At 48.0% G+C, this 27452-nt stretch overlaps 1 protein-coding gene across 1 annotated transcript in view; it reads right to left on the bottom strand.

Annotated features, from left to right (window-relative positions):
• Window positions 1-27452, bottom strand: part of LOC137621619 (mitochondrial E3 ubiquitin protein ligase 1-like) — a 110857-nt gene that overhangs the window by 11369 nt on the left and 72036 nt on the right. The window contains exons 4-6 of the mRNA XM_068352062.1: window positions 20469-20606; window positions 18278-18397; window positions 7383-7471 (exon numbers count right to left, since the gene is read on the bottom strand). Coding sequence (XP_068208163.1) covers window positions 7383-7471; window positions 18278-18397; window positions 20469-20606 — 347 coding nt within the window. The remainder of the gene's footprint in view (window positions 1-7382; window positions 7472-18277; window positions 18398-20468; window positions 20607-27452) is intronic.

Raw genomic sequence — 27452 nt, 5'->3', positions numbered from 1 at the left:
TGACAGTATTATCTTAATACTAGGAACACAAGGAAGCATGGTTTACCTGCAGAAGTTTGAGGTCAGCTATGCAGAGAACCCAGGATGCTGCATTCCCCAAGAGAGGGGAGGATGAAGAAAGAAGTAAGGGCCAGACATACTTCTTTCATTCATGCAGTCTAAAACCGGGTAACAATGCCCTCAACCTTCAGCTACCTGTCCATTAAGGAGCCTAAGGTTAGACCAGCTGTTGTGTAGGCACCACAGGGCCGATAGAAAACGTATCGAAGCTCCTTTGGGTCACATCCTGCAGTTAGTGGGCTGTAAAGGTCGTTTGACGCTTCCAGACTCCAGCTTGTAGCACCTGCATCACAGAGTAGTTCCTCTTGAAGGCCAGGGACGTTGCGATGCCTCTGACGTCGTGTGCTCTAAGGCGACGTGACGGAGGAGGGTCTGGATTCAGGGCGTGATGGATGACCCTTCGAATCCAGGCTGAAAAGGTATTCTTGGTGACTCTCCTCTCCGTCCTTCCTGTGCTCCCAAACAGGGCTTGCACGTGAGGAAGAGCTGCAGCTGTCCTTTAAGATAACACCTCCGACTCCTTACTGGGCATAGTAGGAGATTGTCTGGGTCATCTGTTACAGAACGGAGACTCGAAATCCTGAAGGAGTCGAACCAAGGGTCTGAGCTCCAAGATTTTGAGTCTAGTAACCAACTCAGGGACGAACCTGAACGTTACCTCCCCCTCTCCTCTTAAATGGGCGACGTCGTACAAGAGACCATGAAGTTCGCTGGCACGCTTGGCCGAGGCCAGAGCAAGCAGGAGCACCGTCTTCCAAGTCAGGAGACGATCAGAAGACTGGCGTGAAGGTTCGCAAGGAGGTCTCTTGAGAGCCCTAAGAACCCGTACCATGTTCCATGGAGGTCTCACTTCCGACTGGGGGCAGGTAAGTTCGTAGCTTCGTATGAGCGAAGAAAGATCCAGCGAGGAGGAAATATTTATTCCTTTCAGCCTGCAGGCCAGGCTTAAGGCTGAGCGATAGGCTTCCACCGCCGAGAGCGAAAGGCGCATTTCCTCCCGCAGGTATACAATAATTCCGCTATTGCTGGAATAGTGGCATCAAGAGGAGAGATACCTCTCCCATGACACCAATCCACAGAAGACTCTCCACTTCGCCTGGTAGACCCCTGCGGATGACTTTCGCAGGTGTCGAGACATCCGCTCCGCAACTTGTTGCGGAACACCCCTTTCTGTGAGGGGATGCTGGATAGTCTCCAGGCGTGAAGCCGAAGCAATGCTACGGCTTTGTGGTAGATGTTGCAGTGTGGTTGCTTGAGTAGCTCGTGTCGTGGGGGAAGCTCTCTCGGGAGTTCTGTCAGGGGATGCAGAAGGTTCGGGAAGCTCTCTCGGGAGTTCTGTCAGGGGATGCAGAAGGTTCGGGAACCACTCTGCATGATGCCGTAGCGGAGCTATCAGTCATCGACACGTTGACCAATAGTCTGGTCTTGTTGAGCACCCTTCTCACCATACAGAACGGTGGGAAGGCGTAGACGTCGATGATGTCCCACCGTTGTAGGAAGGCATCTTGCCAGAGTGCCTTGGGGTCCGGGACTGGGGAGTAGTACAACAGCAGCTTGAAGTTCAAGGCTGTTGCGAACAGGTCCACAAAGTCAGGACTTTGTTGGCTACTAGAGGGTCCAAAGACCACTCGGTACTCACTATCTGCGAGGCTCTGCTCAGACTGTCGGAAAGCACATTCCTTTGCCCGGCATGAAGCGAGCCGATAGTGGTATTGAGTGGAATCGGTTCATCTCAGTATCTCTACTGCAAGATGGGAGGGATGTTATGAAAAAGTACCTCTCTGCTTGTTGAAATAAGCCACTACTGCGATGTTGTCGCTCACGGAGCGACCCGCCAGGGATTGTTGGAACTGTTGAAGGGCCAGATATACGGCCTTCATTCCTAGCAGATTGATGTGGAGGTACCTTCTGATTCTGACCATAAGCCTGAGATCCTTTGGTTCAGAACGTGCCCCCCACCCCCTCCCTTCTTTTGGCGCGTCCGAGAACAGCATCAAATGCGGGGGAAGGACGAGAAGATCCACTCCCTTTCAAAGGTTCCCATAGGTCAACCGCCACTGCGGGTCCATGCGTTCCGCAGGTACCATAGGGACCAGAGTGTCCGGGGAATCGTTGCCTAGGTTCCACCGGGACTTGAGCCGCCATTGCAGGGATCTCATCCTGAGGTGGCCGTTTGGAACTAGACGGGTCAGGGAGGAAAGGTGACCTAGGAGACGTAACCAAGATTGGGCTGGAAGCTCTCCTCGTCTGAGGAAAGGTTCTGCGACTCTCCTCAGCCTTGCTATCCTGTCGTCTGATGGGAAGGCTTTGAGAGATTGGTGTTTAATATGTCTAAATATCCCAGTTGTTGGGATGGAAGGAGAGAAGACTTCTCGAGATTTGCCATGATCCCTAGATCTTGGCAAAGTCCCAGAGGCTTGTCTCAGTGTCGAAGAAGGGTCGATTCCGAGACTGCCGGGGTTAGCCAGTCATCCAGATAGCGAAGGGGACGGATGCCGATCCTTTGTGGCCACGAGGATATCAGGGTAAACATTCTGGTGAACACCTGCGGTGCTGTGGAGAGATCGAAACACAGCACCTTGAACTGGTAGACCTTGTTGTCAAGGCTGAATCTCAAGTACTTCCTGGAAGACGGATGGATTGGGATCTGGAAGAACCCGTACTTCAGATCCAGTGTGCACCTGAAGTCTTGTGGTCTCACTACAAGTCTGATCGACACTGCTGTTCCACGCTGAACGAAGTTTGTTCGACAAACTTGTTCAGAGCTGATGATGGGTCTCCAGCCTTCAGATGCCTTCTTTACAAGAAAAAGTCGACTGAAAAAGCCGGGGGGAGCCGTCGACGATCTTATGGAGAGCATCTTTCTAGAGCAGTGGTTCCCAAACTAGGGGGCGCGCCCCACTATGGGGGCGTGAGGACGATACAAGGGGGGCGTGAAGTCATCTGCTCAAAATTACTTGTTTAATAGAATAATAAAATTATTAAAAGAACAAAAATCTGTCATTACATACATACATCCATCTCACTAAATTTGACCAGAAATTGTGCCTTAGTCTCATAAGTATTTCCAAATATCATATGCCATGTTTTCAAATTATCTATTCTTAAAATTGCAACTCAATTTTGCAAATTTGCTAATGTTCAAACTTTTTTTCGCGCACTTTGAACCAAATGTTTCGTTTTTAGTTACTGGAATGTACTATTATTTGTTTGAGTGGCTTTCATTATTAAAATGTAATACAAACAGAAATCTGTTTTCCTGTACAATGTTAAGAAATAAATGTGAGAATCATTTCATATGAAAAAAATAGAGGAGTGGGGGCGTATGGGTCTACTGGAAGTAAAAAGAGGGCGTCAGGTAAGATAGTTTGGGAACCACTGTTCTAGAGCATGGTCTCGGATTCTGCCCAAAGGGCTAGCCCCTTTGCCGATCCCATGGCATAGGAGCTCAGCGACACTGGATTCGCTGTCAGGGGATGTAGAGATGTTATGAACGGGACGTGATATCCTTGGCTGATCACGGAGATCGTGCAGAAATTGGCCCCGAGTTGCTGCCACCTGAACGCGCAACTTTAGGCATCTCCCCACTGGGGGGCAGGGGGGTTGCCAATCCTAGCATTTGCGGCCTCGGCCACTCCCTCTAGGATTATTGCCTGCCCAGGAGGACTTCCCGTCCTTCTTGTCCCTGACAGGAGGGGGCTGCTGTTTAGACACCTTTGTCTTTGCCGCCGGAGCCGGTTCCGATGTCCTAGGCTGACGAGGCTGTTGTTGTTGAGGAGCTGGAGGCTTGTAGGATCTGGATGTAAGCGCCTTTTGGAAGAGCGAATCGTGATTCGATTTCCTCTACCTCTAAGCTGTCCGTCCCACGTCCTTGGGCTCAAACAAGCTCTTTCCAAGGATGGAAGAGTGTCTGAGCTTGCCAACATGCACAGTTGGGACTTTCGAGAGGATCCTCTCGGTCACTGCATCTCAATGCTTCAACATCAAGTTTGCCCACAAGTTCGAAACTTGGTGAGCCGGAAATCGATGGTGCTCGTGCCCGAGAGGAGGAAAGTTTCCATGGTCTTCCTGGTGCTCTCCTTGGACAAGTCCTCGGATCGCAACAGGATGTCCAGAGATCCAAGCCAGACGACCAGCCACGAAGTGGCCTGCATGGCACACTTTGCGGCCTTCACCTGGCTCAAGATCTCCAAAGCCGAGAATGTCACCTGCCAGGTGGAGAGTTTCTCGAGAGAAATTCCCCTGATAAGCCCTTCCCCAGAATGGTGGAGAGGCAGAGCTAAACCAGGCTCCCCCATAATCTCGAAGTACCTCCTCTGCTGACGGCTGACAGCCGCAGTGTCAGCGACTCCCGCTGGAGGGAAGGGGATCAGGTGATCCTGAGGAGTAGAGATGATGGGGCCTGCCTGAAAAGAAGGAGAAGAATGTTGCCCAGACCTCTCTGAAGCCTCTTCCTGCTCCTGCACATGCGCTGCTCTGAGTTTACGGGGTGAAGATCGTGACGACGATGATCTGGAAGTACGCGCTCCAGAAGACTCGCCAAGTTGCCCGTGTTGTGAAACCCGACGGGAATCGCGGACGAAATCCCACTGGCGCTCGCGCGATGGTGAAATTGCTCGCACGATGGTAAAATCGTTGGTTCGCGCGTGGGCGAACGTGGGTGTGCGGTTGTAAGGGCGAGCGCTGGTGGCCGGGAGACCAATGGCGCGTAAGCGAGCGATGGCGCGTTGACGAGCGATGGCGCGATGGCACATTTTGGCGCGCGATGGCGCGCTTTGGCGCGCGAGGGCGCATTTTGGCGCACGATGGCCCGCGATGGCTCGTTGGCGGGCGATGGCGCGTTGACGGGCGATGGCGCGTTGACGGGCGATGGCGCGTTGGCGGGCGATGGCTCGTTGGCGAGCGATGGCGCGAAGCGACCTATCGCGTACAGGAGAGTTAACGCGTGGGCGCGTAGGAGACCTACGGCGAACTGAAGCGTGGGCGCGTTGACGCGTTGAAAAACGCTTGCGCACAGGTGAAGACTCGCGCGGGTGCTTAGGAGATTGCTGGCGTGCAACGAGAGCCCTAGGGTGCCTGTGAGCGCCCGTGCGCTAGCTTAGGCACCTCCTGGGCGGCGCGCTGTGATGTGGAACCGTGCTGGCGCGTTGGCGAGTGCGTGAGCGCTGGGACTGGAACTGAGCGTGGGCGCGCTTCGCGCGAAACTCCAGAAGGGCGCTGCGAGTCCAGAGGAACCTGTGAGCGCCTGTGCGCTAGCGTAGGAACCTCTTGATCTGCGCGCGACGAGGCAGGAACCGGGGAGATCGTTGGCACGCAGTTGCGCGGCCAGAAGATATCAGCGAGGGTGCAGAACCAGATGGTGAGGTTGCGCGTAAAGGCGAACACTCGTGGGCGGGCATAGGAGACTTCTCGTGGGCTCTCGGACGCGCAGAGACTCGTTCAAGTCTGGAAGTGCGCACCGGAGATGGTGAGCTCTGAGGGAGCGCAGGAGATCGTCGACATGGAGGCGAAGGAATAAACTCCTTGCTTGCGCCCAGATCCGGAGATCGTGGGCGCGTGGGCGAACGTTGGCGCGCATTGCACACATCAGGAAAGGGCGCGCAGATGTGCGCTGGCAAGCAGGCGAACGTGGGAGTTCAGAGAAGAAATAATCTCCTTGCCTGCACCCAGATCCGGAGATCGTGGGCGCGAGGGCAAACGTTGGCGCGCATTGCGCACATCAGAAAAGGGCGCGCTGACGATCAGGAGATCTACGACGAAGCTCAGCCATAGGAGATCGCTGGAGTGTTGATTCACCAGAAGTCTGTTCCATAGCAGGAGAGCGTTTGCGAACTACTGCACGTGAGCACGCAGGAGAACGAGGTTGCACACGTAAAAACCTGGCACTAAAGGGACTTACTCACATTATGCCCTTTGCCCCGAAGGGACCGGTGCCCATTGAAAAACGGGGTGGAGTGGCGCCCACTGCCCATCTGCATCCAGGAACGGAGATGGAAGACAAGAAGGTCTGGCAGGTGTCGGAGATCGCGAACGATCTGCCGAAAGGTCTAGCGAAGCAGCTGCAATGGTCTGTTCTCGTCGAGGAGGATCCTCTGTGGGGCTGAAGATGAAGACGACCACGGACAGGAGCACCATCATCAGTCCTCCGAAGAGGAGTCTCTGTTAGTGAACTCCCCCGAGGGGGAGAGGCACTCGCAGGCGAGACCGTTGGACTCGGCTGCCCCCTCGAAGGATGTTCGGAGGGGGGAACTGAGCCTTCAGCAACATCAGCAACAACAGCAGGAGGAGTCCTTCGAGGAGGAGTCTCTATGAGTGTCCTCTCTCCCGAACGAGAGAGGTGAACACTTCGTAGCAGAGACAAGAAGAACTGATGAAGGCGCCCCTTAGGACCGTTGGATCAGCAAGCTGACCTATAAAGAGCAACCCTCCGAAGAGGAGCTCCTGCAGCTGCTCAGCCCCTTGAGCGTAGCTGCAAGTGCGACCTCTCAGCACCAAGAGCAAGTTGCACGAATTCCATGGTCCGGCCTTGCAATCACTCAGCCCATTGAGCATGGTTACAAAAGCGGTCGCTAAGCACCAAGAGCATAACCGCCCGAGGACCAGGAAATCAACCAGGAATTATTAAGGCAAGAGAAGTCCCCCCCCCCCCTTGAAGGGGAAAAAACTCATACCTGAAAAGGGAACCTCCCTCGGAAGGGAAGTTACCCACCCATGGAGGCGAACCTCCTGAGCGCTTTAAACATTAATGGCTGCCATGCGAGGACGGGAATAGACACGTCTGCCCACCGTCCGAGCCAAAAGCGAAGTGAATTAGTTCACCGGTGTGTGAGGGGGAAGGGTAGCTAGCTACCTGTCTCCTACCCCCCCCCCACCCCTCTCTAGCTAGCGAGAGGGTTGTTAACCCTCGTTAAAAATCTAATGGCTCTTCATTTCAGCTACGCCGAAAGTAATACCCCATGTAAATAGCGTGGTTTGTATTTCGGTTATGGAACAACTTTAAATTTTTAAAATTTCACAAGTGACGAATAAACCGGGCTTTATGGGAAGAAGCAATATGAACATTAAGGGAGATTCATAGAAATAAATTATCTTAAAATATCTGGATAGCAAAACAAAAGACTCAATAAACTGATACCTACTTCAACAAACTTCTACTTACTAATCAACTACTGTACAGTACTTCAATTTACAAACTTCAATTCCATACTTTAATTTCTTGTTGACAGTTTTGGATGAAGGCAAAAAAGTTTCCTTTGTATAAATGAATACAAATTCAACTTTGAGATACAAATAAGTAAATGAATCAACATAAATTTTCTTACCTGTAGCAATAAAAAGCAGTTCCAAACGCAGATATAAATACTAAGACGCGTACAACTGGAATGTGTGACTCTATGTCATCGATGACGGTCTGAGGATACAAAAATCAATCAAATATGAATTAGAACCTAAGATACAAGTGTTTAATTAAGAATAACAAGACAAACTGTCATTGTTTAACAGCCGACTTCAGGATGAACCGCCTGTGCACATCAACCTCTTCATATATCTGCTAGGAAGACTTGTCAGCCTTACACACTGTAACATTCATCTTTGCATTTTAAATTCAATTTGACAACCTAAAAGACCCTTACATTCTAATACTTTTGCTCCCTATTCAGCCTAAATTTCCTTGGTCTCTATTTCCTCCTTTGAAAAAAATCAAGTATTTTGAAATGTTTACCGTAATACCATCCTTCCTCTCCATGTAAACAAACCATATCAAAACATTGACCCACTTTTCACATACATTAAGCCTTTCAACTCTGATTCAGAACTTTATACCTAACATACGCAAATAACTATATCTCAATAGCTTATATATTTTTCTTGAATTTACTGTACTTTCATCAATAACACTTCACGGGCATGAAAGAGATTTAACCATTAATCCTGTTATGTTGAAAAATAAAATTTGTACTTCCAAGAACACTTTTCTTTCCAACCTTCTGCAGAGGAAAAAATATTAACCAATTCCCTGTCATCAACACATCTAGGAGAGGATTAGTGAGTAGAAATCAAAATTTAGTCCAAAGTACTGTATAACCTAAATTAAAACTAAAAATAAACTATTCTATCTATCTACCAAGGCACTTCCCCCAATTTTAGGGAGTAGCCGACATAAAAAAATAAAAAATAAAGGGGACTTTTCCTCTCTTAGCTCCTCCCAGCCTGACGAGGGATTCAGCCAAGTTTGATTGGTACTGCTAGGGTGCCACAGCCCACCCTACCCCGTTATCCACCACAGATGAAACTTCATAAGCCAAATCCCCAACTGCTGCTACCTCAGTGGTCACCAAGGCGATCAGAGGAAGCATCAGGGCCTTTCGGAACTGCGTCCCAATCACTTTCCATTCATTCCTATTTCTAGCACATTCTTTTGCCTCTCTCACATCTATCCTCCTATCACCTAGAGCTTTCTTCACTCCATCCATCCACCCAAACCTTGGCCTTTCTCTTACTTCTCAGATCAAACCTTGCATTCATCACCTTCTTTAGCATATGGTCATTTTTCATTCTCTCTACTTAGCCAAACCACCTCAACACATTCATATCCACTCTAGCTCCTAATTCATTTCTTACACCCGTTCTCACTCTCACTACTTCATTCCTGACCCTATCTAACTGAGATACACCAGCCATACTCCTCAGACACTTCATCTCGAATTCAATTTCTGTCTCTCCATTATATTCATTCCTACAACTCCGATCCATACATCACAGTTGGTACAATAACTTTCTCATACAGAACTCTCTTCACATTCACTCCTAACCCTCTATTTCTTTAACACTCCCCTCACTACTACCCCTAACACTTTACATCCTTCATTCACTCTCTGACGTACATTTCCTTCCACTCCACAATTTCCAGCAACAACAGATCTCAAGTATTTAAACTGATGTACTTCCTCAAGTAACTCTCCATTCAACATGACATTCAACCTAGCACCACCTTCCCTTCTCGTGCATCTCATAATCTCATTCTTACCCACATTAACTCTCAACTTCCTTCTCTCACACCCTCCCAAACTCTGTCACTAATCGACCCAGCTTCTCCTCCAAGTCTGCAATCAATACCATATCCTCCACAAACGACAACTGATTCACCTCCCACTCATGATCACTCTCACCTATCAGTTTCAATTCTTGACCAAGCACTCGAGCATTCACCTCTCTAACAAAACCATCAACAAACATTTTGAAAAGCTAGTTAAATGCTGACGTCGACCCTAAATTCAAAACTTTCCAGTCTGTTTTCTTGTAATATGCGTACCCTTCTATAGTAGTTAAATATTGCAAAGAGGGCAGCTGACCTGAGGTGGGGTCAGGGATTGGGTCAGTCAAATGAAGAGAATAAGAAGTTTTGGAAAGAAGTGAAGAGAGTAAGGAAGGCTGGCTCAAGAATTGAAGAGACAGTGAAAGATGGAAATAGAAGGTTGTTAAAAGGAGAGGAGGCAAGGAAAAGGTGGGCGGAATATTTTGAAAGTTTACTGAATGTAGAAGATAATAGGGAGGCAGATATAATTGCTGTTGCAGGTGTTGAGGTGCTGGTGACGGGAGATGAGAATGAGAGAGAGATTACAATACAGGAAGTGAGGAGAGCACTAGATGAAACGAGAGTAGGAAAAGCATCTGGTATGGATGGTGTGAGAGCTGAGATGTTGAAGGAAGGGGGTGTGACTGTACTTGAATGGTTGGTAGATTGTTTAATATGTGTTTTGTGTTGTCAATGGTACCAGTAGATTGGGTTTGTGCATGTATTGTACCACTATATAAGGGTAAGGGAGATGTGCATGAGTGTTGTAATTCAAGAGGTATTAGTTTGTTGAGTGTAGTTGGAAAAGTGTATGGTAGAGTAATGATTAATAAGGATTAAGGATAAAACAGAGAATGCAATCTTAGAAGTACAGGATGGTTTTAGAAGAGGCAGGTGTTTTATGAATCAGATTTTTACAGTTAGGCAGATATGCGAGAAATATTTAGCAAAAGGTAAGGAGGTGTATGTTGCATTTATGGATCTAAAGAAAGCGTATGATAGAGTTGATAGGGAAGGAATGTGGAATATGATGAGGTTATATGGAGTTGGTGGAAGGTTTGTGCAAGCAGTGAAAAGTTTCTACAAAGGTAGTAAAGCATGTGTTAGGATAGGAAATGAAGTGAGCGATTGCTTTCCGGTGAGAGTGGGGCTGAGACAGGGATGTGTGATGTCGCCGTGGTTGTTTAACTTGTATGTTGATGGAGTGGTGAGAGAGGTGAATGCTCGAGTGCTTGGACGAGGATTAAAACTGATAGACGAGAATGACCATGAATGGGAGGTAAATCAGTTGTTGTTTGCGGATGATATGAGATGTACGAGAAGGGAAGGTGGTGCAAGGTTGAATGTCATGTTGAATGGAGAGTTACTTGAGGAGGTGGATCAGTTTAAGTACTTGGGGTCTGTTGTTGCAGCAAATGGTGGAGTGGACGCAGATGTACGTCAGGAAGTCAATGAAGGTTGCAAAGTGTTGGGGGCAGTTAAAGGAGTAGTAAAAAATAGAGGGTTGGGCATGAATGTAAAGAGAGTTCTATATGAGAAAGTGATTGTACCAACTGTGATGTATGGATCGGAGTTGTGGGAATGAAAGTGATGGAGAGACAGAAATTGAATGAGTTTGAGATGAAGTGTCTAAGGAGTATGGCTGGTGTATCTCGAGTAGATAGGGTTAGGAACGAAGTGGTGAGGGAGAGAACGGGTGTAAGAAATGAGTTAGCAGCTAGAGTGGATATGAATCTGTTGAGGTAGTTTGGCCATATTGAGAGAATGGAAAATGGCTGTCTGCTAAAGAAGGTGATGAATGCAAGAGTTGATAGGAGAAGTACAAGAGGAAGGCCAAGGTTTGGGTGGATGGATGGAGTGAAGAAAGTTCTGGGTGATAGGAGGATAGATGTGAGAGAGGCAAGAGAGCGTACTAGAAATAGGAATGAATGGCGAGCGATTGTGACGCAGTTCCGGTAGGCCCTGCTGCTTCCTCCAGTGCCTTAGATGACCGCGGAGGTAGCAGCAGTAGGGGATTCAGCATTATGAAGCTTCATCTGTGATGGATAATGGGGTAGGGTGGGCTGTGGCACCCTAGCAGTACCAGCTGAACTGGGTTGAGTCCCTTGTCAAGCTGGGAGGAACGTAGAGAGTAGAGGTCCCCTTTTTGTTTTGTTTTATTTGTTGATGTCGGCTACCCCCTAAAATTGGGGGAAATGCCTTGGTATATGTATGTATGTATGTAATTATCTATGCGTATGTACGATAAGGTTCCTTTGTCTTCTCAGTCTTGAAGTCAAAACTAGATCACTAGCCTCTTGACACCACTCAGTATGTGGGGAGGAGGGCATGTTTTGAACATATAATCAAAATTCTGTTTATTTCAATGAAACTCAGCAGAAGCATAGCTTTATTAACAAAGGGGGGCCAAGAGAGACATGATGGCACTAGTAAGTGAGATGAAGTTCATATTTTGATCAAGGTTTAATCTGATATAACCAGCAAAGCAAAAATTGGTAAAATGATATTTTAATTATAAAATAAATTTTTGAATATACTTACCCGGTGAATATATAATAGCTGCAACTCTGCGGCTCGACAGACAACATACTCAAAAAACTCGCAAGCGATCGCTATGAAGGTTGCGGGTGTGCCCACCAGCGCCAACTGTCGGCCAGATACTACTCTTGTATGTAAACAAAACCTTCAATTCTTCTCGTCCCGCTGCGTCTCTATTGGGGAGGAAGGGAGGGTCATTTAATTTATATATTCACCGGGTAAGTATATTCAAAAATTTATTTTATAATTAAAATATCATTTTTAAATATTTAACTTAGCCGGTGAATATATAATAGCTGATTCACACCCAAGGAGGTGGGTAGAGACTGAGTTAATTATGTTTACAGCGTATAAGCTAAGAGTTTTTTCATTTTGACAGTTATCAATATAACAAAACCAAAATAAATAGGTACCTGGTAAGGAAGTCGACTTAGACGATTACTCTGCCTTGTAAGTCTGTCTTCCTCACGGAGCCCAGCGATCCTCTTAGGATGCTGACAGACTCCCAGGAGCTGAAGTATCAAGGGCTGCAACCCATACAACAGGACCTCATCAAACCCCTAATCTGGGCGCTCTCAAGAAATGACTTTGACCACCCGCCAATTCAACCAGGATGCGAAAGGCTTCTTAGCCTTCCGAAAAACCCATAAAAACAATATTAAAAACATTTCAAGAGACAGATTAAAAGGATATATAATTAGGGAAGTGTAGCGGTTGAACCCCCACCCACTACTGCACTTGCTGCTACGAATGGACCCAGTGTGTAGCAGTCCTCGTAAAGAGTCTGGACATCTTTCAAGTAAAAAGACGCGAACACTGACTTGCTTCTCCAAAAGGTCGCGTCCATGATACTTTGCAGAGATCTATTTTGCTTGAAGGCCACAGAAGTTGCTATAGCTCTAATCTCGTGCGTCTTAACCTTAAACAAAGATCGGTCTTCCTCACTCAAGTGTGAATGAGCTTCTCGTATTAAAAATCTGATAAAATATGACAAAGCATTCTTTGACATAGGTAAGGATGGTTTCTTAACCGAACACCATAACGCTTCAGATTTACCTCGTAAAGGCTTAGTACGAGCTAAATAGAACTTAAGAGCTCTAACGGGGCATAATACTCTCTCTAATTCGTTGCCTACGATCTCTGATAAGCTAGGAATATCAAACGATTTAGGCCAAGGACGAGAAGGCAGTTCATTCTTGGCTAGGAAACCAAGTTGAAGAGAACAAGTGGCTTTTTCTGTCAAAAAACCGATGTTCTTGCTGAAGGCATGAAGCTCACTGACTCTTTTAGCCGAGGCCAAGCACACCAGGAAAAGAGTCTTAAGAGTGAGATCCTTCAGGGAGGCTGAATGTAAAGGCTCAAACCTGTCTGACATGAGGAATCTTAGGACCACATCTAAATTCCATCCAGGTGTAGCCAAACGACGTTCCTTAGAGGTCTCAAAAGACTTAAGGAGATCTTGTAGATCTTTATTGTTGGAAAGATCTAAGCCTCTATGCCGGAAGACCGAAGCCAACATGCTCCTGTAGCCCTTGATCGTGGGAGCTGAAAGGGAGCGAACTCTTCTCAGGTATAAGAGAAAATCAGCGATTTGGGCTACAGAGGTACTGGACGAGGATACAGATACTGACTTGCACCAGTCTCGGAAGATTTCCCACTTCGATTGGTAAACTCTAGTGGTAGAAGCTCTCCTCGCTCTTGCAATCGCACTGGCTGCCTCCTTCGAAAAGCCTCTAGCTCTCGAGAGTCTTTCGATAGTCTGAAGGCAGTCAGACGAAGAGCGTGGAGGTTTTGGTGTACCTTCTTTACGTGTGGCTGACGTAATAGGTCTACTCTTAGAGGAAGACTTCTTGGAAAGTCTACCAGCCATCGAAGTACCTCGGTGAACCATTCTCTCGCGGGCCAGAGGGGAGCAACTAACGTCAACCTTGTCCCTTCGTGAGAGGTGAATTTCTGCAGTACCTTGTTGACAATCTTGAATGGTGGGAATGCGTATAGGTCTAGGTGAGACCAATCTAGGAGAAAGGCATCTATATGTATTGCTGCTGGGTCTGGGACTGGAGAGCAATAGATTGGAAGCCTCTTGGTCATCGAGGTTGCAAAGAGGTCTATGGTGGGTTGACCCCAAGTCGCCCAAAGCCTCTTGCACACATCCTTGTGGAGGGTCCATTCGGTTGGAATTACCTGACCTTTCTGACTGAGACAATCTGCTAGAACGTTCAAGTCGCCCTGGATAAACCTCGTTACCAGGGAGATGCCTCGATCTCTTGACCAGATGAGCAGGTCCCTTGCGATCTCGTACAGTGTCAGGGAGTGGGTACCTCCTTGTTTGGAAATGTACGCCAAGGCTGTGGTGTTGTCCGATTTGACCTCCACCACTTTGTCTCGAAGGAGACTCTCGAAGCTCCTCAAGGCCAGGTGAACTGCCAAAAGCTCCTTGCCGTTGATATGCATGCTCCTCTGACTTGAGGTCCACAGACCTGAGCATTCCCGACCGTCCAGTGTCGCACCCCAACCCAAATCCGATGCGTCTGAGAAGAGAACGTGGTTTGGTTTCTGAACTGCTAGGGGAAGTCCCTCTCGTAGACTGATATTGTCTTTCCACCAATTCAGGCAAGTCTTTACTGTTTCGGAAATCGGGATCGAGACCGCCTCTAGCGTCTTGTCCTTTTTCCAGTGAAAAGCTAGATGGAACTGTAGAGGTCGGAGGTGTAGCCTTCCTAGCGAGACAAACTGCTCCAGGGATGATAGAGTTCCTACTAGACTCATCCAATTCCTGACTGAGCAACGTTCTCTCTTCAACATCCTTTGGATTACGAGCAGGGCTTGATCTATTCTGGGGGCAGACGGAAAAGCCCGAAAAAACTGGACTGCGAATCTCCATCCCTAAATACAGAATAGTTTGGGATGGGATCAGCTGGGACTTTTCCAAGTTGACCAGAAGTCCCAATTCCTTGGTCAGATCTAAAGTCCAATTGAGATCCTTCAGACAGCGATGACTGGACGAGGTTCTGAGAAGCCAGTCGTCCAAATAAAGTGAGGCTCGGATACCCGATAAATGGAGGAATTTTGCCACATTCCTCATAAGCCTCGTAAACACGAGAGGAGCAGGACTTAGGCCAAAGCACAGGGCCCGAAACTGGTACACCACATTGTCGAACACAAATCTCAGAAAAGGTTGGGAATATGAGTGAATGGGGATGTGGAAGTAAGCGTCTCTTAGGTCGAGAGAGACCATCCAGTCTCCCTTTCTGACCGCTGCTAAGACTGACTTCGTGGTCTCCATGGTGAACTTTGTCTTTGTGACAAAGACATTCAGAGCACAGATGTCTAGCACCAGTCTCCAACCTCCTGTCTTCTTCGGTACTAGGAAGAGACGGTTGTAAAACCCCGGTGATTGAAGGTCCGAGACTTTGACCACCGCTCCCTTCTCTAGCAAAAGAGACACTTCTAGTTTCAGGGCTTGTCTCTTTGCTTCCTCTCGGTACCTGGGAGAGAGATCGATGGGGGAAGTCGCTAGAGGAGGTATGCGTACAAATGGGATTTTGTACCCCTCTCTGAGCAACCTCACAGACTGTTGATCTGCGCCTCTCTTCTCCCAGGCTTGCCAGAAGTTCTTGAGTCTGGCACCTACTGCTGTCTGAAGCTGCGGGCAGTCAGACTCTGCCACGCGAGGACTTGGCTCCTTTCCTCTTTCCTCTCTTTCCTTCGGCACGAGTACTTCCCCTGCTGGGGGCTCTGCCACGAAAGGGCGGAATAAACCTGGACGCTGGAGTGTCTATCCTAGGTCTAGCAGACAAGGCAGACGAAGGGGTCCCTTTGCGAGCCGAGGACGCAACCAAGTCATGGGTGTCCTTCTGCACTAGAGACAACGCTATTTCCTTAACTAAAAGTTCAGGAAACAAGAACTTAGACAAAGGGGCAAAGAGTAGCTCAGATCGTTGACAGGGCGTCACTCCTGCTGACAGAAAAGAGCACAGAGACTCTCGTTTCTTTAGGACTCCTGACGTAAACGAGGAGGAGAGCTCATTGGATCCATCGCGGATGGCCTTATCCATGCAGGACATAATGAGTAAGGAGACATCTCTATCGGCTGATGAGATTTTCCTACTCAAGGCTCCCAAACACCAGTCAAGGAAGTTGAAAACTTCAAAAGCCCTAAAAATGCCTTTAAGTAGATGGTCAAGGTCTGAGGATGACCAACTAATCTTCGAGCGTCTCATGGCTAGGCGGCGGGGAGAGTCTACAAGACTTGAGAAGTCACCCTGGGCAGAGGCAGGAACTCCCAAGCCGAGAACTTCTCCCGTGGCATACCAGACGCTCGATCTAGACGAGAGTTTAGATGGGGGGAAGGCAAAGGCCGTCTTCCCTAAACTCCTCTTGGTTTCCAACCAATCGCCTAACAGCCGTAAAGCTCTCTTGGATGAGCGAGAGAGAACGAGTTTTGTAAAGGCTGGCATGGCAGCAGGTACGCCTAAAACAAACTCAGACGGCGGCGAACAAGGAGCCACAGAGACAAAGTGTTCAGGAAACAATTCTTTAAAAATGAGCATGACTTTTTTAAAGTCCATAGATGGCGGAACTGCTCTAAGCTCATCAATATCTGAAGGATGATCCTCAGGCTGAGGGTCAGCAACGTCCTCATCCGAAAGTTCCTCATCTGACAACTGATGAGAAACAAGCAAAGGGGTTGGCAATGCTTGACACGCAGCGTCCGCCCGCACTGGTGCATAAGTGGCGGAGCAGGACGCAGCGTCCTGAAACTGCTGAACAGTCTGGGAACTGTCAACAACAACAGGTGCGTGAGGACGCACAGCGTCCACCCGAGACTGCTTAGACCGCCTGGGTTGTGCAGTCAAAACAACTCTAGGTTGCGGAGGTTGACGCACCGCGTCAAAACAAGTCAACTCTGATGGTTGGCGAACGTCCTGAACGTCACCAGGCGCATCAGCGAGTTGCCTAACGTCCACATGCGGCTGAAAATCCACACGAGACCGCATCGGGTGTGGTACAACCCCAACTGGTTGACGTGAGATGGCTACACCAACGTCAACAGGACGCACAACAGAACGCTTGGGTGGCTGAAGGCCAGGATCTCCATGAGATAAATGGCTAGGTTCAACGGAAACCTTCTCTGCGTTGTAGTCTTCCATAAGGGACGCAAGCTTAGACTGCATGTCCTGCAGTATAACCCATTTAGGGTCTACGGTAACGGGTGCGGTAACAGACGGGGTTAGCATCTGAGACGGCACAACTTTGCCTTGCTTAGGCGGCGAGCAGTCATCCGATGACAGCAACGGGTCCGAACTGTCCCAATGACTACATCCAGGACGTTGGACCTGTCCTAAAGGGACCGACTTGCGTTTAAGAGGCCTAGAAACCTTGCTCCATGGTTTCTTGCGTGAAAAGCCTTCGGAAGACGAGGTAAAAATGGGCTCTCTCGTCTTATGGTAGGGGCGATCTTGACGAGATACGCCTGATACCATAGAGGGAACGTCTGTTCGCTGATCAAGGCCTCTCGAACCCATAAGTCGTACGACATTGCTTCTCCCCTGGGCTTGGGAGCTTGCAAGAGGTCCCGGACTAGGTGAACGACAGGCACGAACAGACGAACCCTCGGTCGCAACACTGTTCACAACACTTTGCGCACTAACCAATTTCCCACTTTCCGCCATGGCACTATGGCACTTAAGTTCCTTCACGTCAGCCATGAGTTGATTACGGTCACTTGCTAACGCTTCAACTCTCTCCCCCAAGGCATGAATAGCACGTAACATGTCTTGCATAGACGGTTCCTGAGTGCTAGAAGGGGGGTTAGGAACAACCACTACAGGGGAAGGATTAGGTTCAGGGTCATGCGGAGAGGAAAAATCTACGGACCTAGATGAACTTCTCCTTACCCTATCTCTCTCTAGTCTGCGTGCATATTTATCATATTCGAGCCAATCGAATTCCGAAAGGCCCACGCATTCCTCACACCGATCTCCCAATTGACAGGTTTTACCCCGACAATTGGAACAAACAGTATGAGGGTCGAGAGAAGCCTTTGGAAGACGCCTATTACAGTCCCTAGCATTACACTTTCCAAATCTAGGTACTTGAGAAGGGTCAGCCATTTTGAATTAGTCAAAGAAAATTCCAAAAACAATCCAAGTCATCAACAAATAATCCGATTCAATAAAGAGTTCAAGAGTTTATGTTGAGGAAAAACACCTGTACTGCGAAAGCTCAAACCAAAATAAAGTACTTCACCAAATATGATGGGAAAACTCCAGGTTCTACAGCGAGTATGAATACGTCTTGTCGTCAACGTCAACAGAGAAGAATTGAAGGTTTTGTTTACATACAAGAGTAGTATCTGGCCGACAGTTGGCGCTGGTGAGCACACCCGCAACCTTCATAGCGATCGCTCGCGAGTTTTTTGAGTATGTTGTCTGTCGAGCCGCAGAGTTGCAGCTATTATATATTCACCGGCTAAGTTAAATATTTAAAAATTACAGTTTGCACTTCCTATGAAAATAATAATATTAAAGAGACAAGCTATATTAGGCTAGGATAATTTGTAATATTCAAATTGTAACATAGAAATTATTCTATACATACCAGTTTATCCTGCTTTGTTAGAATGTAAGGAATTTTGCTTGAGTGATCGAGATACAAAGCTTTCTGCCTTAAAACCAGGTTACCAATACCTAGCAAACTTGTTCCTTCAACTAACATCTCCTGAAATGTAAATTATCAAAGTTAATACAACAAGAATATCAATAATCAAACACAAAAATACACTAAAATAAAAAAAAATAAAAACTTGTCCCACAAAGTAATTATTATTTCTGTAAACTTCCCCTGATGTTTCACATGGCTTCTTTAGAAGCTCGGTCTATTGACATTTACCAGTAAAATTTTTAAAATTTCCCATTTTCTTTCCTTTCAATTGACATTTTAGCAGTTAATAAAGAAGTGAAGCAGTTACATGTCAGGGGCTCTTTATTATTTCAGTCTCTATGTCACATTAGTTTAACACCATTCTCCAGTATGTGATATATTTTAATGCATTTTAAGATGTCTTCTTTTGGATTTCTTAGCTATAATATTACTGCACAGGAAAAGTCCTGTAATGTGATTTATATAACCATTGTGAGGAATGCAAATGCCTCTCGGTTCCTCACACGGAATAGTATGTCAAGTTCAATGCGCAAATGCAGCTAGCTTTTCTTTTGAGGGGAAATCCAGAGAAGACTAGGCTAGTTGTTTATAGCATGGATCATGATAATACTGTACTGTAATGACACACCAACACCGTTCTCTAATACAGTGCTTAACCAGCTGAGTTTTGATAGTAATGAGCTTCAAAAGCACTTAATAAGTTCCTTTTTTAAATCTCAAAGGTCCATGAGTCATCACTTTAGCATCTCTCCAGTTGCTAACACTAATCTGACTTCTGAAGTTGGGTCTAGTGGTAATAGTGTTCCATTCAATAATGATTCTGATGGTTCCCTGCACCTTAGAGAGTTGAGAACCTCTCACAGAACCTCAAATTTTTTATTTACTAGTCGCTCTTTTAGACAACTAGATTGCAAGGCAGAAGACCGAGCTGGTACTCTAGATCCTAATATACTTCTACAGCAAAAACGAGTCTTATAGCAAATATGTAAAAGCTCCTGTATTAGTTGTGAACAAACGGGAAAGCCAGTAAATAATGTCTGTTCCGCCCTCTGTACAAGATGAAGAAACACAGAGGAAATAGTTTCCTTTTAAACATCACATAACCTTATGATGAAAAATACCTTAAGTTGCTTAAGGCAGGTTCTGATACTGTATTTCTTTCAAGTACTCGCAAACAACTGCTTCCATGGCTATTTAGACTCCTCGGTTCTCCATTTTCATTGTAGATAGAATCATTACATTTTTGTTTCAAATACAATGAGAGGCTGACTTGTATAAGACTAATCAGTTACCTAATCTTGTTTTACATTTCAATTTAATTTCCTGCCTTGAGCCCATCATTACTGGTGATAAACAAAAATCTTTAACTGCAGTGTTTGTAAGCTGGCTTACTAAAGCAAAGCTGTTTGGGGATAATAAAGTTGATGTTCTTAAATAATTTCCTTTTTTGTCTTGATCAATGGTATAAGCATACTTCACTCAGTGGCTATTTGTTTTAGACAGTAAATGTGTAAAACAAGGAGTGCATAACAATTTGAGCATCATTAGAGCGTGATTTGCCCTAATATCAAATGTTACTCATAGAATTATTTCTAGAATAGTTAGATTGATTGTAACCTATTCTTAAAATCAGGTATGAAAGAGTAATTTTACTCAGAATAATTTTAATTTCACAAGACTTACTGGCTTGGTAACATCTACACTATTTCGTTTAGCATCGACTTATTTCTTAAGTTTTTAATTCAGGGTAAAATCTACAGACATTAAGCTAGTTAATGAGGGGATGAAGTTAAGAATGCCATACCAGCCCTTAATTAGACCTTAATAATTAAAAATGCTGTCTTTAAATAGTTTTCTGGTCTAAATAATAATGAGCTTCATAATACAATCTTGGGATCTTTAGTTTTAACAAGGTACTGTAGAACTTAGTTGAGTGATTTGAGAAATTCTAATCCAGGCCCAGTTTTAAACATATCCTGCACCAGTTACTAAAGATTCTGATAGTGCACGGCCTACGAGTGTTAAAATATGCATAAACGTAAAATTGGATGAAAAATCGTTTGGCATTACAATAATTAATGCTAGAGTACTAAGTCATTAGCATTTAGGTACATTTAAAGAAAGTTACCTCAGTCTGTTGTGTACCAGTTGACCGAACACCTTTCATCCATCCCCAAAGATGGTCAGTGAGAGAATTGCTGGCAGCATCAAATTTGTCAGTCACAATAGACAAGTCAATATTGTCCAGTTTATTGGGGTCTGCTATCTGGAAAATGAAGAATATCAAAATACTAGAGAATGCAGTGTACCATACTGTCATGTACCAGTTAATTTCATAGAAACAAGATAATTTTACATACTGTAATGTTCACTACCAAAAGGGGTGCAAATTAATAATGGCTACCGAGTTTAAAGGTGTTATTCCAGAGAAGAGATGCTATTACTCTCATGAGAATTCATAAACTTTCTAGCATTACAAACATCCTACCTATGGATAGGAAGGCAAAAATTAAAGTGCCATGCATACCACTATATGTTATCGAAAATGACAAATTCGAAGATAATTTGTATTTTTCCTAACCATACGAACCTTAGCTATTTACAGAGGGTTACCTTTTAGCGCAGCTGAAATGGCGAGCCATTAGAATTTAACGAGGGTGTATTACCCCCGCGCTAGTTAGCGGAGGGGGGGGGGGGGGTAGGGAAGTGGTAGCTAGCTACCCCTCCCCCCCCCCTCACACACAGATGAATGCTCACTTTCACTTAGAGGTAGGACTTGTCTTGGGGGACAGGGCTGGCGGGCAAATATGTGTAAATAGCTAAGGTATGTATGGTTAGGAAAAATACAAATTATCTTCGAATTTGTCATTTGTTCCGTAACCGAAATACAAACCACGCTATTTACAGAGGGTGACTTACCCCTTAGGTAGGATGGAAAGTCCCCAGCCATACTGGCTTTGGCTTTACCAGGGGACTCAGAATCCGAGTGAGTCGCACTCGAGAAAAGGAGTCCCTGCACCTCACAAGTTCCTTGCTCCGCAAGGAACCATGTGGCCTACGTAAGCTTGTGTGTGAAGGAAGAAGTGTGACCCGTCCTAGGCAGTTGACCTGCAGTTCCAGAAGGAACTCTGGGTTAGGACGTTCCCAATACCACCTCGTCAGGGTATGGGGGACGCGACAGTATTGACTCAATACTCGGAACACAAGGAAGCATGGTTTACCTGCAGAGGTTCGAGGTCAGCTATGCAGAGACCAGGATGCTGCTTCCCCGTAGAGGGGATGATGAAGAAAGAAGTAAGGGCCAGACTTACTTCTTTCGTTCATGCAGACTAAAACCTGATAACAATGCCCTCAACCTTCTGCTACCTGTCCAAAAAGGAGCCTGAGGTTAGACCAGCTGTTGTGTAGCCACCACAGAGCGATAGAAAACGTATCGAGACTCCTGTGGGTCACGCCCTGCAGGAAGCGGGCTGCGAAGGTCATTAGACGTTTCCAGACTCCAGCTTGTAGCACCTGCGTCACAGAGTAGTATTACTCGAAGGCGAGGGACGTTGCGATGTATCCAACATCGTGCTGTAGGGCGACGTGACGGGGGAGGGTCTGGAGACAGGTCGAGATGAATGTCCTTGAGTCCGGGCTGAGGAGGTATACTAGTGACTCTCCCCCATGTCCTCCTTGTGCTCCCAAATCGGCTGCAACTGAGGACAAACTGCAGCTGTTCCCAGCGCTAACCTCTCGATTCCTTTACTGGCAAGAAAGAGAAGGTCTTGGGACATCAGATACAGAATGGAGACTCGAAATCTTGAATGAATCGAACCGAAGGGCCGGGACCCTCAGATTCTGAGTCTAGCCAACAACTCAGGAGCGAGCCTGAATGTGGCCTTCCCCTCTTCCTTAGAAAGGGGGGGAGTCGTAAGAGACCAAGAAGATTGCTTACACACTGGCCGTGGCCAGAGTGAGCAGGAGACCCAAGGCGGAATACAATACGAGGCCTGTCGTAAAGGGTCTTGAGAAGATCTCTTAAAGGACTAAGAGCCCTAGCCATGCTCCAAGTTGGAGGTCTTCCTACGACTAGGGCAGGGACGATCGTAGCTTCGCATGAGCGAGGATAGATCCAGCGGGCAGGAAAAAGTTATTCCTTTAAGCCTGAAGGTCAGGGAAAGGCTGAGCGACAGGCTTCATTGCCGAGAGCAGAAAGGAGTTTCCTCCCGCCGAAAGGCAATAAGACCGTTATTGCTGGAGCAGAGGCCTCAAGGGAAGAGGTATATCTCCCACGGCACCAACCACCTTAGACTCTTCACTTTGCCTTGGAGACCCCTGTGGATGACTATCGCAGATGACGCGACCTCCGTACCGCGACTGTAGCGGGTTGTCTCTTCTTGAGGAGGAGGCGTAGTGTCTCCAGGCATGAAGCCGAAGCGACGCCCCGGTTCGGGAGAGATGTCGCAGTGTGGTTACTTGAGTAGTCTGCGCCGTGGGAGAAGCTCTCCCGGGAGTTCCGTCAGGGGAAGCAGAGGGTCCAGAAACCGTTCTGCGCATAGTCCCAGTGGAGCTCTCCCATTGAAAGGTTGACAGACAACCTGGTCTTGTTGAGACCCATTATCCACAGACAAAAAGGAGGGAAGACGCAGGCGTCGAGGTTGTCCCACCATTACCGGAATGCATCTTGCCAGAGTCTCGGGGTCTGAGACTGGGGGGGAAGAATAGCGGAAGCTTGAGGTTCCAAGCTGTCGCGATTAAGTCCCCCAGACCAGTACTTGCTGGTTACCCAAGGTCAAAAACCCCCAGGTACACTCTCTCTACGAGGCTCTGCTCGGATAGTCGGAGAGAACATTCCCCTGCCTGGAATGAGAGAGCCGATGGTGGTATTGAGAGAATCTCAATCATCCCGGTATCTCTACTGCAAGATGTGAAGGTGTGAAAATGCGTCCCCTGCTGGTTAGAATACGCCAGAATCATGAAGTCGACGCGCACGGGGCGACTCGGCAGGAGCTGTAGGATCTGTAGAGGGGCCAGACTAAGGCCCCTAAGCCTGCATGAATGATGGAGTGGTATCCTTCAGGTCTTGACCATAGGCCTGGACCGGAACATGCCCCCCCCTCCCCCCTTCCTTTGATGAGTCCGAGAACAGCATCAAGAATGTGGGGAAAGGACGAGAATATCCACTACCATCAAGAGGCTCCATAGGTCAACACCCATTGCAGGTCTAATAGTTCCGCTGGTCCCATAGGGGCCAGGAAGTCCGATTAAACATTGCCTGAAGCCACCGGAACTTGGATCGCCCCACATGGAACTTATCCTGAGGCGACCGTTCGGACTATAGACGGGTCAATGAGGAAAGGAGAACTAGGAAACGTTCCAAGGTAGGGCTGAAAGCTCTGCTTGACTGAGAACAGGTACTGCGACTCTCCTCAGTCTTGCCACAGTCAACCGAAAGGAAGGCTCGGAGGAAGTGGTAACAGAATCTGGCGTCCCCAGGTGGTCACCCATCCAAGTACCGACGTTGCTTAACCTCGCTGGACGGACGAGAAGCGGGGTTTCCAACGTGGTAAGGCCGTTGACTCAATACCATGGCCAGATACTCCAGATGTTGAGGCAGAGGAAGAGAAGGCTCCAAGCAAAATACCATGAGCCCAAACTCATAATAAGCATCCGGAAGCTTGTCCTGGCGCTGAAGAAGGTCGAACCCGAGCCTACCGGAGTTAACCAGCCCTCCAAACAGCAGAGGAGGCGGAAGCCTGCACCTGAGCGGCGAAGAGGAAGGCAGGGAGAGTTCTCTGGGGAAACAAAGCTGCTATGCCATGGCGGGATAGCCACACTGCATCATAAGCAGGAATACTTGCAGTCTAGGCTGAATTCGACGAGCACCCTGGAAGATGGATGGAATGGAAACTGAAAGTACCCGTCCTTCCGATCCAGGGTTTAAGGAGTCCTGTCGCCTCGTTACCAGTCTGATCGATTCTGCTGGTCTACGCTGGCCGAAGTTTGTTCGACAAACTTGATCAGGGCCGAGAGGTCGACTACGGACATCCCCTCTCAGATCCTTCCTTACAAGAAAGGATCGACTGAGGAGGCCGGGGGTGAAACCGTCGATGATCCTAAGGAAGACCTTCGCCTAAGGTATGGATCATTCTGCCCAACCGGGCAACTCTGCTGACGCTATGGCATAGAGGTTCAGAGACACTGAATTCGCTGACAGAGACGGCAGGCGCGATATCCTTGGCTGATCACAGAGATTGTGCGGGAATAGGCATCGGGAAGCTGTCATTTGGATGAGTAACCTTAAGCATCCTCCCAGCGAAAAACCTGCAATCCTAGAGTTCGTGAACTCCTTTTAGGACTATGCCCCCCCGGGGGAGTCTCCCGTGCCAACTGTTCCTGACAGGAGGAAACTGCAATTGGACACCTTGTCCCAGTTGTCGTAGCCGATAACTTAGGCCGACGTGGTTGAAAGAAAAGGGCGCTGGAGCCCTGCAGAGTCTGGAAGAAAGCGCCTTGGAGGAGTGAAAACGGAAGTCGATTTCCTCCGCACAGCAGCTGTCTAAGTCTCTGTCCTTGGGCACAAACAAACTCTTCTCAAGGATGGAAGGGTGTCTGAGGTCGTCGACCTCCACAGATGAGACACCCGAAGGAAGCCCTCAGTCAGCGCGTCCAGATGGTACAACATCGAGCTTGTCCGCATGTTAGATACTTAACGACAAAAGGCCAAGGTGCCTGAGCTCGAGAGGAGGAAAGTACCCATGATCTTCCTGTAGCTTCCTTGAACCAAACCTCGGGCTGTAACCGAGGAGGGAAAGACCCTGGTAAGCTCCAAGAGGAAGGGGTAAGCAGTCACCCCTTGTCCGATGGAGAAATCTCGAACGGAAAGCCACCCCCCCCCCGCCAAAAATCCTTCCAGGGAATGACGGGGAAGGGCTAACCCAGGTTCAGGAAAGAGGAGTGTTGCACAGATCTCCTTTAAGTTTCTCCTATACTTGCAAGTGCCATGCTCTGCGTTTTCGGGGTGAGGCCGTGTTCTGGAAATACGCTCCAGAACAACTCGCCAGGCTGGCCATGCTGCGAAAACCCCATTGGGAATCGTGGTCGCAATCGCCCTGGAGCTCGCGCGACGGTAATTCAAAGATTTTCGCGTGGGCGAACGTGGAAGCGCCCATGCGCGGTAACGCAAACGAAGGTGCGCGAAGGAGCGCAGAAGGAGGGCGAGTGTGGTAGGAAGGGCGAGAGCTGGTGGTCGGCGAGCGATAACCCATAGACGAGCAATGGATACTGCAAGAAATAAGCCGACGTTTGTGCGAAGAAACACTGTAGGTTCGCGCGACGGAACACCATCCGTCCGCGCAAAGGAAAACCGTTGGTTCGCGCGTGGGCGAACCTTGGAGAGCATGGGCGCGGACGCGCATGAGCGTATGCGTGCAGGCACGTGGGCGTGTGGGCGCGCAGGCGAACGGTTGCGCGGGCGCACAGGCAAGCGGTAGCGCGGGCGAGCGGTCGCGCGGTTGCGGGGGCGCGGGGTCGCGGGGGCGCGCAGGCGCGCAGACGAGCAGTCATGAGGGTGGGCAGGTGGATGAGCGCGAGTCCGAGGCGGCGAACGCAAGCGTTAGCACGATGGCGAGGAAATGCGCTGCCGCGTGGGCGAGGAAGACCGCTGGCGATATGGATCAACAAGCGATCGGTGGTGAGCTGGTGAGCGCTAACGCGCAGGTTGGCGATGGTGCGTTGTATTATGCCGACGCGATGGTCGAGCAGCATGCGCAGGTGAGCGATCGTGCGTTGGCGAGCAGTATGTGAAGGTGAGCGATCGCGAGCAGCATGTGCAAGAGGGCGATCGCGCGATGGTGATCAGCATGCGCAGGGTCGCGCGATGGTGATCAATATCCGCAGGGTCGCGCGATGGTGATTAGCATGCCAGGGTCGCGCGATGGTGATCAGCATGTGCAGGTGGGCGGTCGCGCGATGGCGAGCAGCCTCTGCAGGTGGGCGATCCCGCGATGGCGAGCAGCATCCACAGTTGAGGGTCGCGCGATGGCGAGCAGCATCCGCAGGGTAGACGATAGCGCGATGGTGATCAGCATCCGCAGGGTAGACGATAGCGCGATGGTGATCAGCATCCGCAGGGTAGACGATAGCGCGATGAGGGTCGCGCGATGGCGATCAGCATCCGCAGTTGAGGGTCGCGCGATGGCGATCAGCATCCGCAGTTGAGGGTCGCGCGATGGCGATCAGCATCCGCAGTTGAGGGTCGCGCGATGGCGATCAGCATCCGCAGTTGAGGGTCGCGCGATGGCGATCAGCATCCGCAGTTGAGGGTCGCGCGATGGCGATCAGCATCCGCAGTTGAGGGTCGCGCGATGGCGATCAGCATCCGCTGCAATATATAAGGGTTTGGGACTGAGAAAACTTTAGTGGTTTGTGTATGAAATATATTTGATTTTATTTTTTTCTTTTGTATCCCTCAAGCCCCCCTTTTTCCAAAAATGTCTTAATGTGTTATTGTTCCTTTCCAGGTATTGACAGCAGCCCCTACACTCAGTAGGGAGTGTAAGGGAGAGCAAATTTAGAATATTTCCTGTTATCAGTCTGTACTAGTCTGTGATGCTGTTCTATATCCATACCTTGTAACTAGAAGTAAGCTACTGTGTTGCTATATGAGTGTGTGTCATGTACATTTAATAGTTAACAGGAGCTTTGGAAATGGCATATCTGGTCAGAGGCCCAAGAAGTGAATTCCGATGTTAGGAAGAGGGTGACTTTTGAGTTTAGTATGAATTCAGACTTATTCAAAACCCCTTCCAAGATTGAGAGATTTCAAATGTGCTGTTGACAAACTTTTCGAGACATTGAAATGGTGGGCCAGCATAGACCTGTACGACATAGTATGCGGCTGTACTTTTCAGAAATTAGGACTGTTTAAGTGACTTTGCATCCCAATGGTGGACGGGAGATTGATGATAACAGTATTGATTTAGGGAAAATTGTGGTACTGTATTTTTCACCGTTATATGTTCTTTATAGATGGCATACTGGTACTTGCCCAAATAGATACCCGGTTAGGTGTGCCTTGGTTTAGACTTGGCCTGTATAGGAACACTTATGAGTGTCCCACCTGGAGGAA

Source organism: Palaemon carinicauda, chromosome 28 (genome assembly GCF_036898095.1).
Source record: "Palaemon carinicauda isolate YSFRI2023 chromosome 28, ASM3689809v2, whole genome shotgun sequence".
Classification (NCBI taxonomy): Eukaryota; Metazoa; Arthropoda; class Malacostraca; order Decapoda; family Palaemonidae; genus Palaemon; species Palaemon carinicauda.
The sequence above is the reverse complement of the archived record's forward strand: the minus strand, read 5'-3'. Positions and strand labels throughout refer to the sequence as shown.